We start from the raw sequence: 15,829 nt of genomic DNA, 5'->3' as shown, positions 1-15,829 counted from the left end.
TAACTTTGTTTGGTTGCAGGTGGAATTGTGTAGTTCACCTTAAACCCTAGCTGGTGCAGCATTTGAATGGTCTTTTGTGTGATTTGAAGACATTCTTCCTGGGACTTGGCTTTTATTAGCCAATCGTCCAAGTAAGGGAAGACATGCATTTGTTGTCTTCTTAGGTGTGCTGCAACTACTGCTAGGCATTTTGTGAACACCCTTGGTGCTGTTGTGACCCCAAACGGAAGGACTTTGAACTGATAATGTTGTCCTTCTTCTACAAACCTGAGGTATTTTCTGTGGGCTTTGTGAATTGGGATGTGAAAGTAAGCGTCTTTTAGATCCAGTGTAGAAAGAAAGTCCCCTTTCTTCAGTAAAGGAAGTACTTGTTGGAGCGTGACCATGTGGAAAGGTTCCGAATTTATGTATGCATTGAGAGGTCTGAGGTCTATAATTGTCCTTAGACACCCGTCTTTTTGGGGAATTAGGAAGTATAGAGAGTATACTCCTGTCCCTTGTTGATGTTTTGGAACCTTCTCTATGGCGTGCTTTTGTATCAGTGATAGTACTTCCTGTTTTAACAATGTTAGATGATGTTGACTCATTGGACGCCGTCTGGGGGGGATGTTTGGTGGGGTAGCTGTGAGTACTAGGCAATAACCATGTTGGATAATTTGTCTCACCCATCTGTCTGATGTGATGTTTTCCCAGACAGGTAGGAACTGTGATAGACGTCCCCCGACCGGTGTTATATGGCCTGGGGGGAGCTGTATGAAGTCACTGTTTTGGGGTTGGGGAGTTGCGGTTGTTATTTCCGTGACCACTACCCTTGTTGTTGTTACCTCTGTAACTGCCTCTAGAATTACCTCTGGGTGATGTTGGTGTAAAAGATGTGGATTGCTGGCTTGTGCCTGTATTCTTTGACCCGCCCCTATAGGTGGACCTACGAAAGGAACCCCTTTGAGTTGGCTGTTGCAATGCTCCCATTGATTTAGCCGTTTGTGTCTTTTTTCATCTTTTCTAACGTCTCATCTGTACCTGAGCCGAAAAGTGTTTTCTCATCAAAAGGTTGGTTCAATAAGGATGTTTGTGCCTCTTGTTTGAACCCTGATACTCGGAGCCATGCATGTCTTCTTAACATGATACTGGTGTTGATGGATCTTGCTGCAGTGTCTGCCGCGTCTAAGGCGCACTTAATGGAAGTGTTAGTTATTATCTTCCCTTCTTGTATAAGCTGGTCTGCCCTTTTTTGATATTCCTTAGGGAGATGTGTAATGAGTTTTTCTAACTCATCATAATGAGCTCTATCATAGCGTGCAAGTAGCGCCTGTGTATTAGCTATGCGCCAGCTGTTTACTGCTTGGGATGCTACTCTTTTGCCAGATGCATCTATTAACTTGGACTCCTGATCAGGAGGAGGAGCTTCTCCTGTAGATATTGAGTTTGCTCTTTTACGAGTGTTTGCGACTACAAGAGAGTCCAGAGGTACCTGTCCTTTGATAAATATTGGGTCCTTTGGGGCTGCCTTATATTTTTTACCAATTCTTGGGTTTAATACCCTAGCCCTCACAGAGTCTTTGAATATGTCTGCTGTGTGATTGAGAAGACCCTTCAGCATAGGTAGTGTTCCTGATGTTCTTTGTGCAGCAGGTAGTGTTTCTAAAAGGAAATCCTCTATTTGAGGTTCTGTGTGCAAGTCTACCTTATGGTATTTTGCTGCCCTATTAATCAGCTGTGCAAAACCTGTATTATCATCAGGTGGTGAAGGTTTTGAGGGGTATAATTCTGGTTCGTTATCATCTGACCCTGCATTATAATTCTCCCATGGGTCTGCTTCATCTGGGGCAGTGTCATCCCCATGAAGTTCTTCCTCCCCTGTATCACTTTCTACATCTGTTGGAGGTGTAGATGGTCTTGGTGTAGAAGGTAGAGGAATAGCTGGCATAGTGTGAGGAAGAGGAGAAGAGGGTGTGTCTCTAGGTTGAGGAGAAAGGGGAGGAGTTGTATTTGTCCCCATTGTTCTCTTTAGGAGGAAGAGCTTTGTCGTCCAGCTGTTCATTCTTCCTCTTTTTAGGTAATTTAGTCACCACTTTGCAGATCGATAAACAAAGTCTTTTGTTTTGGATCTGTCTGATGCTCCTGTGTCGGTACCGAAGTTTTTGGTTCCGAAAGGTGCCTTTGCTTCTGACCGTCAATGTTCTGTGTTTACGGTACCGAGAATTTGCTCGATTTTGATTTTTTCGGTGTCTAGTAAGTCTTCGACGTCGAAGCATGTTTTGGTTTCGACATTGAATGTTTCGACTGCGAGCTTTCCTTTGTATGGAACTTCGGTGTCAATGTCGATGTCAACCGTTTCGCGGATCCGACATGGTGGGAGTTTCCTTGCCGGGCCCGAAGGTGGGGCGTCGGAAACTTTCTTTGGTAGTCTGACTGTGCTCGAAGGCGGGGTGGACACCAAAACGGGGTCGGTTTTTCGGTAAGGGGACGTCGTCACTCACGGTTTGTCGAGCGCCGATTTCTTCGACATCAGACTCGTCCACTTCCAACCCGACTCCTCATCTTCCTCTTCTTCGGGGTGCTGGGCCTCAAACAGCTCCGGGATTGCCTCCAACTGCATTCTCGATACCTCGTGTCTTCGGGCTCAACGGTTTCTAATCGTCGACTTGGAGAATGCTGCGCAGGCTTCACAGTCCCTGGATTCGTGTTCAGGTGATAGGCAAAGATTGCACACCTCGTGTAGGTCCTTGTGTGGGAACTTAGCACCACACATTGGACATCTCTTAAATGGAGTCCTTTCCATGGACTCCGGGCTGGACTACGTCGAGAAAGGCCTACCGGTCTCGTCGACGTAAAAGTCGAAAATGTTTATTGTGGACGCCGATACGCGTCGGAATGGAAATGAACTCGCGTTCGATAACAATACCGTTGAATTGGAAAGGGAATACGCGCCGAAATATCACTTTTTCTCGAAGTCGATCCGGAGCGCTTCGATCATCATCCGAACCCAATGGCGGAAAAAAACAACCCAATGGCGGAAAAAAACAATCTAAGGATGGAGCCGATGCCCATGCTCACTAGCACCCAAAGGAGGAGTCACCAGTCTCATGACGACAAAAGACTTCTCCAAGAGAAAAACAAGTGCAATCATCCGAGCCCAATACCAGATGGCGATCTATTCATAAATGTACCATCTGCAGCCCATATGCCTCGAACATAACATTCTTCTTAATAATGGAAGGTGCATTAAGTGCCCCCAGAGATGGGCGTGCAGTCCACTGGGCGGGTTATGCGCCAGGCGGCAGGGGCAGTCCTTTCTGGGGCCACTAACAATCATTCAAAGCCTAGTGCTAAACACGGGGGGCATTGTGAGCCAATAAGGTGCAGATCCCTAAATCTGCCCCAATGTGTGTTCAGAACTGCAGGTAAAACACGTGCAAGACATTTTATGAGAGGTGTGTCATGTGTTGTATCTGTCTGTTGTGGCCTCAGTTAGGCTTCCCCACTCCACTGGAGTGATACTCAGCAATTCGTGGACAAGCTAGAGCCAAGTTTTAGGAGCTATGATAAAGCTGGAGAGTTCCATGGGGTGTGAGTAGGAGTTGAAATATGCGGGGATGGGAAAAATGCTTCATTTTAGGAGAAGCTTTAAATAGACATGGACAGGAGACTGCAATTTATTTACTAGTCCGATATTTTGTATAGAATACATTGCTTATTAACCTCATAGGAGCGTCGAACGTTCAGTGCCCAGTGCTGAACGTTCGAAGAACGAATGCTGGCCCGTCGTGCGCAGCACTGGCAAGGTAGTGCTCGTGACGACCGTTGGCCGACGGCAGCACTTAAGGGGTTAATAAATCTGTAAATGACAGATCAGAGAACCTAACCAAAGGGAAGGGCTTCCGCTAAATGTGCGAAAAAATGCCCCGAATCTAAGTAGAGCAATTTCTCTTTGAGTCCCCTCGCTCACCAAGGGTTGCCCCAAGGTGACACGCTTCACCATTGGGGCCCTCCCAGACAGCTACTGTCTGGGGCCTGCTGCAACTTGCAAAACTACGTAGGAGCACTTTCTGTGAAAAAATGTGTAGCGCAGTGTATGGGGAGTGGTGATGGGGATGCTGAAAATACCTAGCTAGTGAGCGATTAATTTATTCCTACTCCTAGTTGGTATGGATAAAAAGGAGTTAATAGTAGGGAGGAAGTGTAACTTATGTGTACACGGTCCCTAGTATTTGGTTGACATGTTTCGAGGTGTCTCCTAACCTAATCCTCTTCATCAGTACCACATGGGGGACCAGCCCCATGCGTAACACTATGAGGAAAACACTTCTATACTAAAGAAATAATAGAATAAAGAACAGATGCACACTTAATCTGAGCACCACAATCAAATACATACGGTTGAAATCAAACTCTTAGTATTTTTGTTTTGGCAACGCTGTGCCTCATGGACTGCCAGGGTGGCGGGCTTGTAGTAACCTTGGCTCAGTACTCCTCCGTCAATGACACCTATTCATACCCTGTTGTTTACAGATTTGTTTATAACTATACACAATCTGGAGGATGAACCTAACGTCTACCTCCATCCCCCCCCCTTTTTTGTTTATATAATGCATTGCTATCACATGGTCTGTGCGGACAAGGACAGTTTTGTTGATGAGATGTGTTTGGAATGATTTTAACCCTAGAAAGATTGCCAGTAATTCGAGGTGATTGATGTGGAGCACTTTTTGTTGAGGGGTCCACCTGCCCTGAATTGTATGGTTTAGGAAATGGTCTCCCCAGCCGGTGAGTGATGCTGTTAGCACGATCTGTGGAATTGGGTCTAGGAACAGCCGCCCTTTGGAAAGGTTGTGTATGTTCCATGACTGCAGAGAGCGATGTGTGCGGCTGTCCACCAACACCAGATCTGAAAGTTGACCTTGAGCCTGATTCCACTGGTGTGCTAAGCATCCTTGTAAGGGGAGCATCTGAAGTCTTGCATGAGGTACTATGAACATTCAGGAGGCCATCATTCCTATGAGCTGCAACAACACTCGAGCTGGTAGTGAGTGTTGGGGCTGAAGTTTTGTGATGAGGGTTTGCATACTGGCTATCCTGGCTGGATTGTGGTATGCAAGGGCTTTGGAAGTGTCTTTTGTGGCCCCTAGATACTGATGTATGTGGGAAGGCTGGAGATGTGATTTGGTGAGGTTTATCGCAAACCCCTTAAGTTGTGGAGCAGATGAATTGTTTGGGGACTATGGTGAACACACTGACTGTATGACTTGGCTTTTATTAGCCAGTCGTCCAGGTATGGAAACACATTAATTTGTTGCCTGCGCAAGTGGGCCGATACTACCGCCAGACACTTTGTGAAGTCTCTGGGTGCTGTGGTCACTCCGGTTGGGAGGAACTTGAATTGATGAAACTGACCGTCCACTACAAACCTTTGATATTTCCTATGAGCAGGGTGTATAGGAATATGCAAGTAGGCGACCTGGAGATCTAGAGTGACAAGCAAGTCGCCTTGTTGGAGCAGTGGGAGGATCTGTTGAAGAGTGATCATGTGAAAATTATCTAATTGTATGTAAATATTGAGAGGTCTGAGGTCTAGTCTTGGTCTGGGAGCACTGTCCTTTTTTGGGATGAGAAAGTAAAGGGAGTAAACCCCTGTGCCTTGATGCTGGAGGGGAACTGGTTCTATTGTGTGCTTTTGAAGAAGTGAGAGAACTTCCTGTTTGAGGAGCGTCAGATGTTCTATGGACATTGGACGCGGTCTAGTATGTTGGGGGGGAGGGAGAGTTGAGTTATGGTAAGTTCCAGGCAGTAACCATACTGGATAATTTGTCTTACCCACCTGTCTGTGGTGGTGGAATCCCAGACAGGGAGGAACTGTGAGAGTCTCCCCCCGACCGGAGTGGAATGTCTGGAGGGAACAGAGGGAAGTCATTGCTTGGTAGTAGGGGAGGTTCAGTTGTTGTTACGTCAACCTCTCCCCTTGTTATTGTTTCCCCTGTACCGCCCCCCCCCCCCAAATATCCCTTGTTGGCGTAAATTTGTGTGGGACTCTTGTAGGAGGAAGAGGAGGTAGAGTCTGTGCTAATGTTTTTGGATCCGCCCCTATAAAAAGGAGTGACAAAAGGAACCTTGTGGTGTCTGAGCTTGTAATGCTCCCATAGATTGTGCAGTGTCAGTGTATTTTTTCATTTTTTCTAAAGCTGTGTCCACAGCTGGGCCAAAGAGGTGTTCTTGATCAAACAGCTGATTCAAGATAGTTGTTTGCACTTCCTGTTTAAAACCAGAAATGCGCAACCATGCATGTCTGCGAAGACACTGGTGTTAATAGATCTAGATGCGGTGTCTGCTGCATCGAGGGCACATTTGATGGATGCGTTTGTAATTAACTCGCCCTCCTGGACCACATTGTTGGCCTTGGCTTTGTATTGGTCAGGTAGATGTTGAATAAGATCTTCAAGCTCATCGTAGTGAGCTCGGTCGTATCTGGCAAGCAATGCTTGTGCATTGGCTATTCTCCAGTGATTGGCTGCTTGGGAGGCAACTTGTTTGCCGGATGCATCTAGCAGTTTAGACTCTGGAGGAGGAGCATCACCAGAGGTTTGAGAACAAGCATATTTTCTTGCATTTGAGACCACTAAAGAATCTAAAGGGAGACGTCCTTTAATGTAGATTGGGTCGTTAGGGGCCGGCTTATACATTATATCAATTCGAGGATTGAGAATCCTGGTCCTGACAGGGTCTTTAAATATGTCTGGTGCATGCTTAATGACACCTTTAAGCATGGGCAATGTATGTTTTGTTTTTTGTGAGTAAGCAAAGTGTCCAGTAGGACGTCTTCCTCCATAGGGTCTGAATGTAGTTCCACGCCATGATATTGCGCCGCTCTATTAGGGACTTCTTTGCTGGGAGACGGACAATATGGCCTGTTTTTGGGTCCACATGTAATGTCTTTTGTTTCGGATCGACAGGATCTTGTCGAAACAGTTCTTCAAGCGCTATATAAATACAAACCTTTTTTCCAACTCTATCCTTCTGCCATCATTCCAAATAACTGACTAACCTATACACCACTTGAATTGGTATAGTGAAACATGCAAGTATATTTTAACACCAATCCTCTATGGGTCCCGGAGTAGCGTGCTACTCGCCGAAAAAGCGCTTCTACGCCTCGTCAGGGGTAGTAAGCGCTATATAAATGCAATTACAATACCTATCTCGTGACTACAAAGACTTCTTCCAAGACAACAAACTGCAAACATCCGAGCCCAACACCAGATGGCGATCTATGCACAAGTATGTATTCTGCAGCTCATATGCCTCGTACATAGTTACCACTGCGAACAAGCATTTGCAATGCAATAGGTCTCGCATTAGGAAAGTGTGAGCTATTATTATAAAAATGTGTCATTTACTATACCATGTGTTGGCTTTGAAAATATATAAATTAATAGTATTGTTATTCACAAAGCCAATAGCTTACACTTTCCTAATGCGAGTCCTACTGGCTATGGCAATGCTTGTTGATAGCAAGCAAGGACAGTGCTGTGGTGGTGTCCCAGAGTTTGAGGGTGAGGGGGCGTGAGGGGGGGGCGTGAGGGTGGGCGTGAGGGGGGGGCGTGAGGGGGGGGCGAGGGATGAGGGTGTGTGAGGGTACGAAGTAAATGGTGGCAGGGCAGACATAAGAGAGAGAAACACAAATGTTAAGAGAACAGTGGTCGAAGGGGTTATGAGAAGGTGGAAATGGAATTAAAGATTTTCAGAGGGGCTGGGGCCATGCAGTGGTGGTAAAGAGAGCTTCGGTGGGGCAGGGCGATACATGTGAGGAGTGTTGAACTGGGGTGCGATGTCGAGCACTGGTTGAAGCCGAGCAGCAAAAGTGGGCATCAGATGTGAATGCGGGAGGGGGGGTGGGGGGGGCGTAACGAGGCGCTTTGATGAGGGGAGAGGAGGTTGCATCGGCATGGGGGAGGAGTGCCTAAGACACGACATTGAAAATTACAGTCTGGGATGTGGTTGGGAGGTGTAGGGCGTCTGAAATTATCCTAAAGCCTCATATGGAATGGAGTGATTGGAGATGCCCCGGTTCCGGAAAAGGATAAGACCTTGAGGCTAAAAAGAAATTTAAAAGTGGGCATCAGATGTGAATGCGGGTGGGGGGCGAGCCGCGGCGTCATGGCTCTGAAGAAAAGCAGATGGTCCTGTTTATGACCTGCTGAGCGCGTGAAGTGGCTAGCTCGGCATTGCGGGGTGGGGGGGGTGGGGGGGGGGAATGAGACAAAGGTTTGTGTGCGAGGCTTCCTTTCAAGTCGGGTTGGGGGGGCCGCAGAGCAGGGGAGCAAGCAAGTGGGAGGGAACGAGCATATGGGGTGTGAGTGAGGCCAAGATCGCGCCCGGCGAAGCGTCACGCTTCAGTAGACCACATGCATTGGGAGGAATCCGGCTTGGAATCCTCTTGGTCAGAGAGTTTGTTTCAACTACATTACTCTAGTCCATTTATCCCTGCAGGATAGAATAGTCAAGACCTAAAAACTCCTTACTTTCTCTCCTGCCTTCCACCTGGCACATGGATTTACTCCTGCCAATACCAGGAGTAAATCAATGACAGCATCCATGGTGTTGATGTGCCTTATGTGATGGCTAGCGAACACCCACAAACTTCTAAATGTATGCATTTCCAAGACTTTGCAAAGCATCCCTGCCTTGAAAAAACAACTCTCCACCCCATTACTGATGTAATATTAGAGAAAATCCTTTTCAAAATCACGAAATCCTACACAATGTGCCAATTTACTGCATTAAACAAGCCCCCTGAGTATGAACGTCCAACATATGTACCCAAAAGGCGTTGTGAATTGGGCCGATAATTAGTAAATAGCACTTTGTGGTGAAAAGCAAGAGTAATAGCATGGTGCAGTATGAAAACACAGAAGGGTAGCCCCGCCTCTCCCACAACCCAACTTAACAGACCAATAACGAGTGCGCCAGAGTGAGGCCTGTGTAATCCCTCCCACCCATCTGCTATCAGAATTTCACATGCTGGGACTCCCTGAACTCCCGCTTCAAGGCACTGTCAGGGCCCTCTGAGACGTTTTCCAAATTCCAGACGCCCTCACGTGTTCCGAGTTTCCAGGAAGCAGCTCATCACCTTTGTGCTGCCGGGCAGCCATATCAAAGCACTAACTTGGAATTTTTGCTGCTTCTGGGACAGGCTGGATGTGACGCAGTCGATGGGTCTTCTTGCAATGGATTCCTATAGAGTGGTCCTGATGCAAGGGATGAAGGATGCTGAAGATGCTCCAGTGAGGCTGTGGATGCGATGCGGTTGATGGGTCTTCTTGCAATGGATTCCCATGGAGTGGTCCTGATGCAAGGGATGAAGGATGCTGAAGATGCTCTGGATGCGACGCGTCGATGGGTCATCTTGCAATGGATTCTATAGAGTGGTCCTGATGCAAGGGAGGAAGGATGCTGAAGATGCTCTAAGGATGCTGCGGATGCGGCGCGGTCGATGGGTCTTCTTGCAATGGATTCTTATGGAGTGGTCCTGATGCAAGGGATGAAGGATGCTCTGGATGCGACGCGGTCGATGGGCCTTCTTGCAATGCATTCCTGTGGAGTGGTCCTGATGCAAGGGATGAAGGATGCTGAAATGCTCTGGATGCTGTGGATGTGACACGGTCGATGGGTCTTCTTGCAATGGATTCCTATAGAGTGGTCCTGATGCGAGGGATGAAGAATGCTGAAGATGCTCTGGATGCGACGTGGTCGATGGGTTTTCTTGCAATGCATTCCTGTTGAGTGGTCCTGATGCAAGGGATGAAGGATGCTGAAGATGCTCTGGATGCGACGCGGTCGATGGGTCTTCTTGCAATGGATTCCTATAGAGTGGTCCTGATGCGAGGGATGAAGAATGCTGAAGATGCTCTGGATGCGACGCGTCGATGGGTCATCTTGCAATGGATTCTATAGAGTGGTCCTGATGCAAGGGAGGAAGGATGCTGAAGATGCTCTAAGGATGCTGCGGATGCGGCGCGGTCGATGGGTCTTCTTGCAATGGATTCTTATGGAGTGGTCCTGATGCAAGGGATGAAGGATGCTCTGGATGCGACGCGGTCGATGGGCCTTCTTGCAATGCATTCCTGTGGAGTGGTCCTGATGCAAGGGATGAAGGATGCTGAAATGCTCTGGATGCTGTGGATGTGACACGGTCGATGGGTCTTCTTGCAATGGATTCCTATAGAGTGGTCCTGATGCGAGGGATGAAGAATGCTGAAGATGCTCTGGATGCGACGTGGTCGATGGGTTTTCTTGCAATGCATTCCTGTTGAGTGGTCCTGATGCAAGGGATGAAGGATGCTGAAGATGCTCTGGATGCGACGCGGTCGATGGGTCTTCTTGCAATGGATTCCTATAGAGTGGTCCTGATGCGAGGGATGAAGAATGCTGAAGATGCTCTGGATGCGACGCGGTCGATGGGTTTTCTTGCAATGCATTCCTGTGGAGTGGTCCTGATGCAAGGGATGAAGGATGCTGAAGATGCTCCAAGGATGCTGCGAAATGAAAAGGAACACACCTAGATTGATGTAATCAAGTGGAATTGTATTAGCAAATTAATTCATTTCTTAAAATATACTTTGGTGATAACAGTCAGGCTATGACAGGAAACAAAATGTTAATTCAGTGCCAGCCGACTTGTGATTGACGCCTCAGCCAATGTGACTCAACTACATGGTTGCACTAATTATTTGACTCATGCTCCTACTATTCAACATTGATGCAGTCTCTCATCCATGACTAGAATCCAGCCTCCGGTGGATCCTTCAATCAAAGCACTCATTAGGCTTTTGATCTCAAATGGCTGTCCCCCCCTGTCCTGAAGAAGACCTACTGTGAGTCCACTAGAATCACGCCCCTATTGAGTCGAAACGTCGTCTTGCCTAGACAATCAGTTCCTTTTCACTTCACGTGAAAAGCAGAACCTTGTACGGATTGGAGATTCAAGTTTATAGGAATTGAGGTCTATTGAATGAACTTTTTCTATAAGTTTTGTACAGCACTGTAAATATGTATTCACCCAAAGCACTTTGTGACTTCTAGATCACCTTATCACAGACTAGCCTATCTTCCATGGTTTTTTAAAAATGTGCTTCCTGTGACAGCCTGACTAAGTTATCACCAAAGTATATTGTAGGAAAAATGAATTAATTTGCTAATACAATTCCATTTGATTACATAACTCTAGGTGTGTTCCTTTGCGTTTCTTGTATATAAGTTTATGACAAAGTTAAAGTAATTATTCTCTTCCAGACAGAACCTACCTTACCTTAGATTCCAGATACCCAGGATCTAAGGGTCACTGGGTAACCCCATTATACTGGATGTACATTTATGGAGATGACATGCAATACTAGAATGCCTCAAAGACATTGGAAACTCGTCAATTTTCAATTGTCTCTGAGCTGTGGATCAATGGTTGACGTGGAGACATCTCAAATTGAACGCTTCCAAAACAGAAATACTCACGTGTGGTGATTGGAAACATTATGACCATCAGGCAAGACTGCGAGCGGATCAGGGAACACCGCCTAAAGTATTTAAGGAAGTAAGAAACCTCGGAATGACCATGGACTCGAAGCTATCAATGAATGCCCAAGTGGACAAACTAGCAAGATCAAGCTTTGCTACTATAAAAACTGAATGCAAATGCAGGTCTGCTGCCCTTTGCAAGTCACACTTCCTGTATGTGCAGCCAATCAGAGGGGGCTGCAACCTGCCTATTTAGGAAGACGGCTTTGCAACCCCCTTCGAATGGCTAATTTGCATTGTGACCAACTACTACATAGGTCGCACGGCAAGTTGCATACCTGTTCTCTAACCTGATAACTGCACGTCCTTGGTTTGCAAAAGCAAACAGTACATCAGGCCCCTGATTAAATATCACAGCAGGATATCCATGTTTCTGCATCAATCGTTGTGCATCATTTAACACCAAGATGCTTCAGGTGACAGCAAACTTCACAAACCTAAAATATGGAGCAGAAAACAGGCTGCAGGCCTAAACGAAGGGATTCCATAGACATGTATAAATGTTAAAGCAAATCCCAGCAGTGAACAGCGGGACTCCAGCAACTACACCACAACTTCTCAAAATATCCTGGAGAATTGATTCCTTCAGGTGGACATATGCTGACAACACTGTGGTACAACTTACTGCAGAAATCATGCAACGTTTAAATTGTTTCTAAAAGAAAAAAAAATCTAACAATCCTCAAATCGAACCCTTCTCCCCACTGACCCATCTCTACCAATGAGAAGCTCAGAGAATCCATGATACTTTCTCAACGTTTCACCAATTAGACACAGAAAAGGTCCAGCAGTAAACAAAATAACTTTCAGTCCTGACCTGGGATGTATCAGACAAGGAGGTAAGTTACTAAAGGAATCCACCCCGGACAAAAGAAAACATTACACCTCCTTAACGCAAAAAACAAATCTCATGTGGAACATTTTCTTCAAAAGAAATGTAGCAGAAGGAAAGTAACCAGTTCTAAGAGTAGGTAGAGGAAAACAACGTATTGCAGAGCAGTCTGGCTTCAGGCTCAGGATAGCGACTATTGTGGTTCAAAGTAGCCTGACACACCTAGACCTGAGCACCACGAAGAGAGAATGGAAAAGGGACACAGGCGCTGCACTCCAGAGGATTATACCTTTCTCCAAAACAAACAGCGAGAAGAGATACTGGTGCTGCACTCAGGGGATTACACCCGCCTCCAAAACAAGAGATACTGGTGCTGCACTCAGGGGATTACACCTTCCTCCAAAACAAGAGATACTGGTGCTGCACTCAGGGGGATTACACCTTCCTCCAAAACAAGAGATACTGGTGCTGCACTCAGGGGATTACACCCGCCTCCAAAACAAGAGATACTGGTGCTGCACTCAGGGGATTACACCTGCCTCCAAAACAAGAGATACTGGTGCTGCACTCAGGGGATTACACCCGCCTCCAAAACAAGAGATACTGGTGCTGCACTCAGGGGATTACACCCGCCTCCAAAACAAGAGATACTGGTGCTGCACTCAGGGGATTACACCTTCCTCCAAAACAAGAGATACTGGTGCTGCACTCAGGGGATTACACCTTCCTCCAAAACAAGAGATACTGGTGCTGCACTCAGGGGATTACACCTGCCTCCAAAACAAGAGATACTGGTGCTGCACTCAGGGGATTACACCCGCCTCCAAAACAAGAGATACTGGTGCTGCACTCAGGGGATTACACCTGCCTCCAAAACAAGAGATACTGGTGCTGCACTCAGGGGATTACACCCGCCTCCAAAACAAGAGATACTGGTGCTGCACTCAGGGGATTACACCTGCCTCCAAAACAAGAGATACTGGTGCTGCACTCAGGGGATTGCACCTGCCTCCAAAACAAGAGATACTGGTGCTGCACTCAGGGGATTACACCTTCCTCCAAAACAAGAGATACTGGTGCTGCACTCAGGGGATTACACCTGCCTCCAAAACAAGAGATACTGGTGCTGCACTCAGGGGAATACACCCGCCTCCAAAACATGCAGCAAGAACGGAGAAGGGGCACAGGAGCTGCACTGCTGGAGGAAAGTGTAATCACCGGAACATGCAGCAAGAATGGAAAAGGGATGTGCAGGCGCCACACTCCAGGGGAATACACTTCCTCCAAAACGCGCATTACGAATAGAGAAGGGGCACAGGCGCTGCACTCCCGGGGATTACTCCTGTCCTCCGAAACATGCAGTAAAGATGGAGAAAGGGCTCAGGTGCATCACTACTGGGGATTACATCTTACTCTTCAAGAACCAGCAACAACAGAGCAGAGGCTCAGGTGATGCACTACAGGGGAATAACCCGTCCTCCAGAGCAAGCAGCAAGGATGGAGAAGGAACACAGGCGCTGCACCACAGGGGATTACACTCCAAGAGTTACACCTTCCTTCCTTCCCAGGCTGCAGCCTGCAAAGTGGATCACCTCACTCACTGGCAGAGGTAAGATAATGCAAAGAATGCCACACGGACTCCCACCAGAGGCAACGTAGTGTGAAGAGGGACACAGGGGCACCTGCGATAATGTAAGGAGTCCCACAGGGTCTCGAGCAAAAGTAGGGTAATGATAAGAGTGGCAGAGGGCCTCCAGCAGACACAGGGTACTGTGAGGAGTGCCACGCGGACTCCCACCAGAGGTACCGGTCTTGTGAGGAGTGACGCAGGGGCCCCAGCAGACACAGGGTACTGTGAGGAGTGCCACGTGGACTCCCACCAGAGGCAGGGTTATTTGGAGGGTGACGCAGGGGCACCAGCAGACGCAGGATACTGTGAGGAGTGCCGTGTGGACCCCCACCAGAGGCAGGGTTATTTAGAGGGTGACAAAGGGGCCCCAGCAGAGACAGGATACTGTGAGGAGGGCCACGTGGACTCCCACCAGAGGTAACGTAGTGTGAGGAGTGACGCAGGGGCCCCAGCAGACACAGGATACTGTGAGGAATGCCACGCGGACTCCCACCAGAGGTAACGTAGTGTGAGGAGTGACGCAGGGGCCCCAGCAGACACAGGGTACTGTGAGGAGTGCCACGTGGACTCCCACCAGAGGCAGGGTTATTTGGAGGGCGACGCAGGGGCACCAGCAGAGATGGGATAAAAGAGGTCTGAAGCAAGGCAGCAGCAGAGGCAGAATAACGCTGCAGGGTTCACTTCAGGCCCCAGAGGTCAACATGCGCCTGTTATAGAACCCACATTCATGGCAAGACTGGCAGGGTCAGGACCAGGTCCCCACGTTACACACCGCTTGCCCACAAGAGAAGCCACTAACGGCAGACAAAACATTCATGGAAAACGCAAACATGCACAAGCAGATGACCATGGAGTAGAGACTCTGCTCTACAAACACAGGACCCAGCCCATTGTGGAAAGCGACAGATGCATACACATTTTTCTAATCTGATAATAGGTGGGCACCAACATCAGTGCCCAGCCATGTTGTGGCCACAATTAGAAAATACAGACACTACAAAAAGAAAGCGTGGCACACTGACAGGAAAGGTGCGTCGAGGTGCTGGAATGCAATAAGAGGTAACGGGCCATGAAGTATGAAAGGACGAGCAACGATCCAAGAAGCTGCATAAAGAAGGTGGAGATACAAGTGCATGAGCCGGAGGTTACCTCAATAAATAGGCAATGAGCTCACAAATGTTCTGCCGCTTCCAGAAGGTTAACGCCACTCTCAATCGGAGGCTCCTGCTGAAAAGGACCTGCGCCATTGTCTCATGGTGACTGGAAACCTGAAAAAAACAAATAAAAATAACTCAGCTGCTCTCACCTCACCAGAACTGCAGGCCTAACCCGTTTGGGAACCAAACACCAAACCTTGGAAAGTACACTCTGTCAGAGTGGGATCAGCACTTGGCTACGGGAATTACAGTTACTGAGATCTAAAAACAGAGAGCCCTCACCAAGATCCTGCAGGGGGCAATATAGGATCCCAAAAATAGGCACCAGACAGTAACAAGAAATCAAGACACTAATATAAGGACAAGAAGTTAAGAGCCAACCAACATTGGGACAACGCCCAGTGCAAGGAACGGTCAAGATGGAGAGGCCAAGCAAAGGTTGGAATAGGAAGACTAAGGTCAGGAAAGATAGCCATTGCTTGGTGCTCTCTGACAATACTTGGTGCCAAGCAGAGATCAGGACAGGAAGTCTAGACCAAGAGCCAAGCACAGGTTGGGACTAGAAGTCTAGACCACGCAGCAAGCAAAGGGCGGGACAGAGAGCCTAGACCCGGTGCCAAGCTAAAGCCGTGGAAAGACGTCTAC

The 15,829-nt window shown here is 47.7% G+C and overlaps 1 protein-coding gene across 3 annotated transcripts in view; it reads right to left on the bottom strand.

Moving 5' to 3' along the window:
* KATNBL1 (katanin regulatory subunit B1 like 1) overlaps nt 1-15,829 on the bottom strand; it is a 127,583-nt gene that overhangs the window by 49,118 nt on the left and 62,636 nt on the right. For all 3 annotated transcript variants that reach the window (XM_086936909.1, XM_086936908.1, XM_086936907.1), the window contains exon 5: nt 15,177-15,295. In XM_086936909.1, coding sequence (XP_086793035.1) covers nt 15,177-15,295 — 119 coding nt within the window. The remainder of the gene's footprint in view (nt 1-15,176; nt 15,296-15,829) is intronic.

Source organism: Lissotriton vulgaris, chromosome 9 (genome assembly GCF_964263255.1).
Source record: "Lissotriton vulgaris chromosome 9, aLisVul1.2, whole genome shotgun sequence".
Taxonomy (NCBI): domain Eukaryota; kingdom Metazoa; phylum Chordata; class Amphibia; order Caudata; family Salamandridae; genus Lissotriton; species Lissotriton vulgaris.
This window is presented reverse-complemented; position numbering and strand designations above follow the sequence as displayed.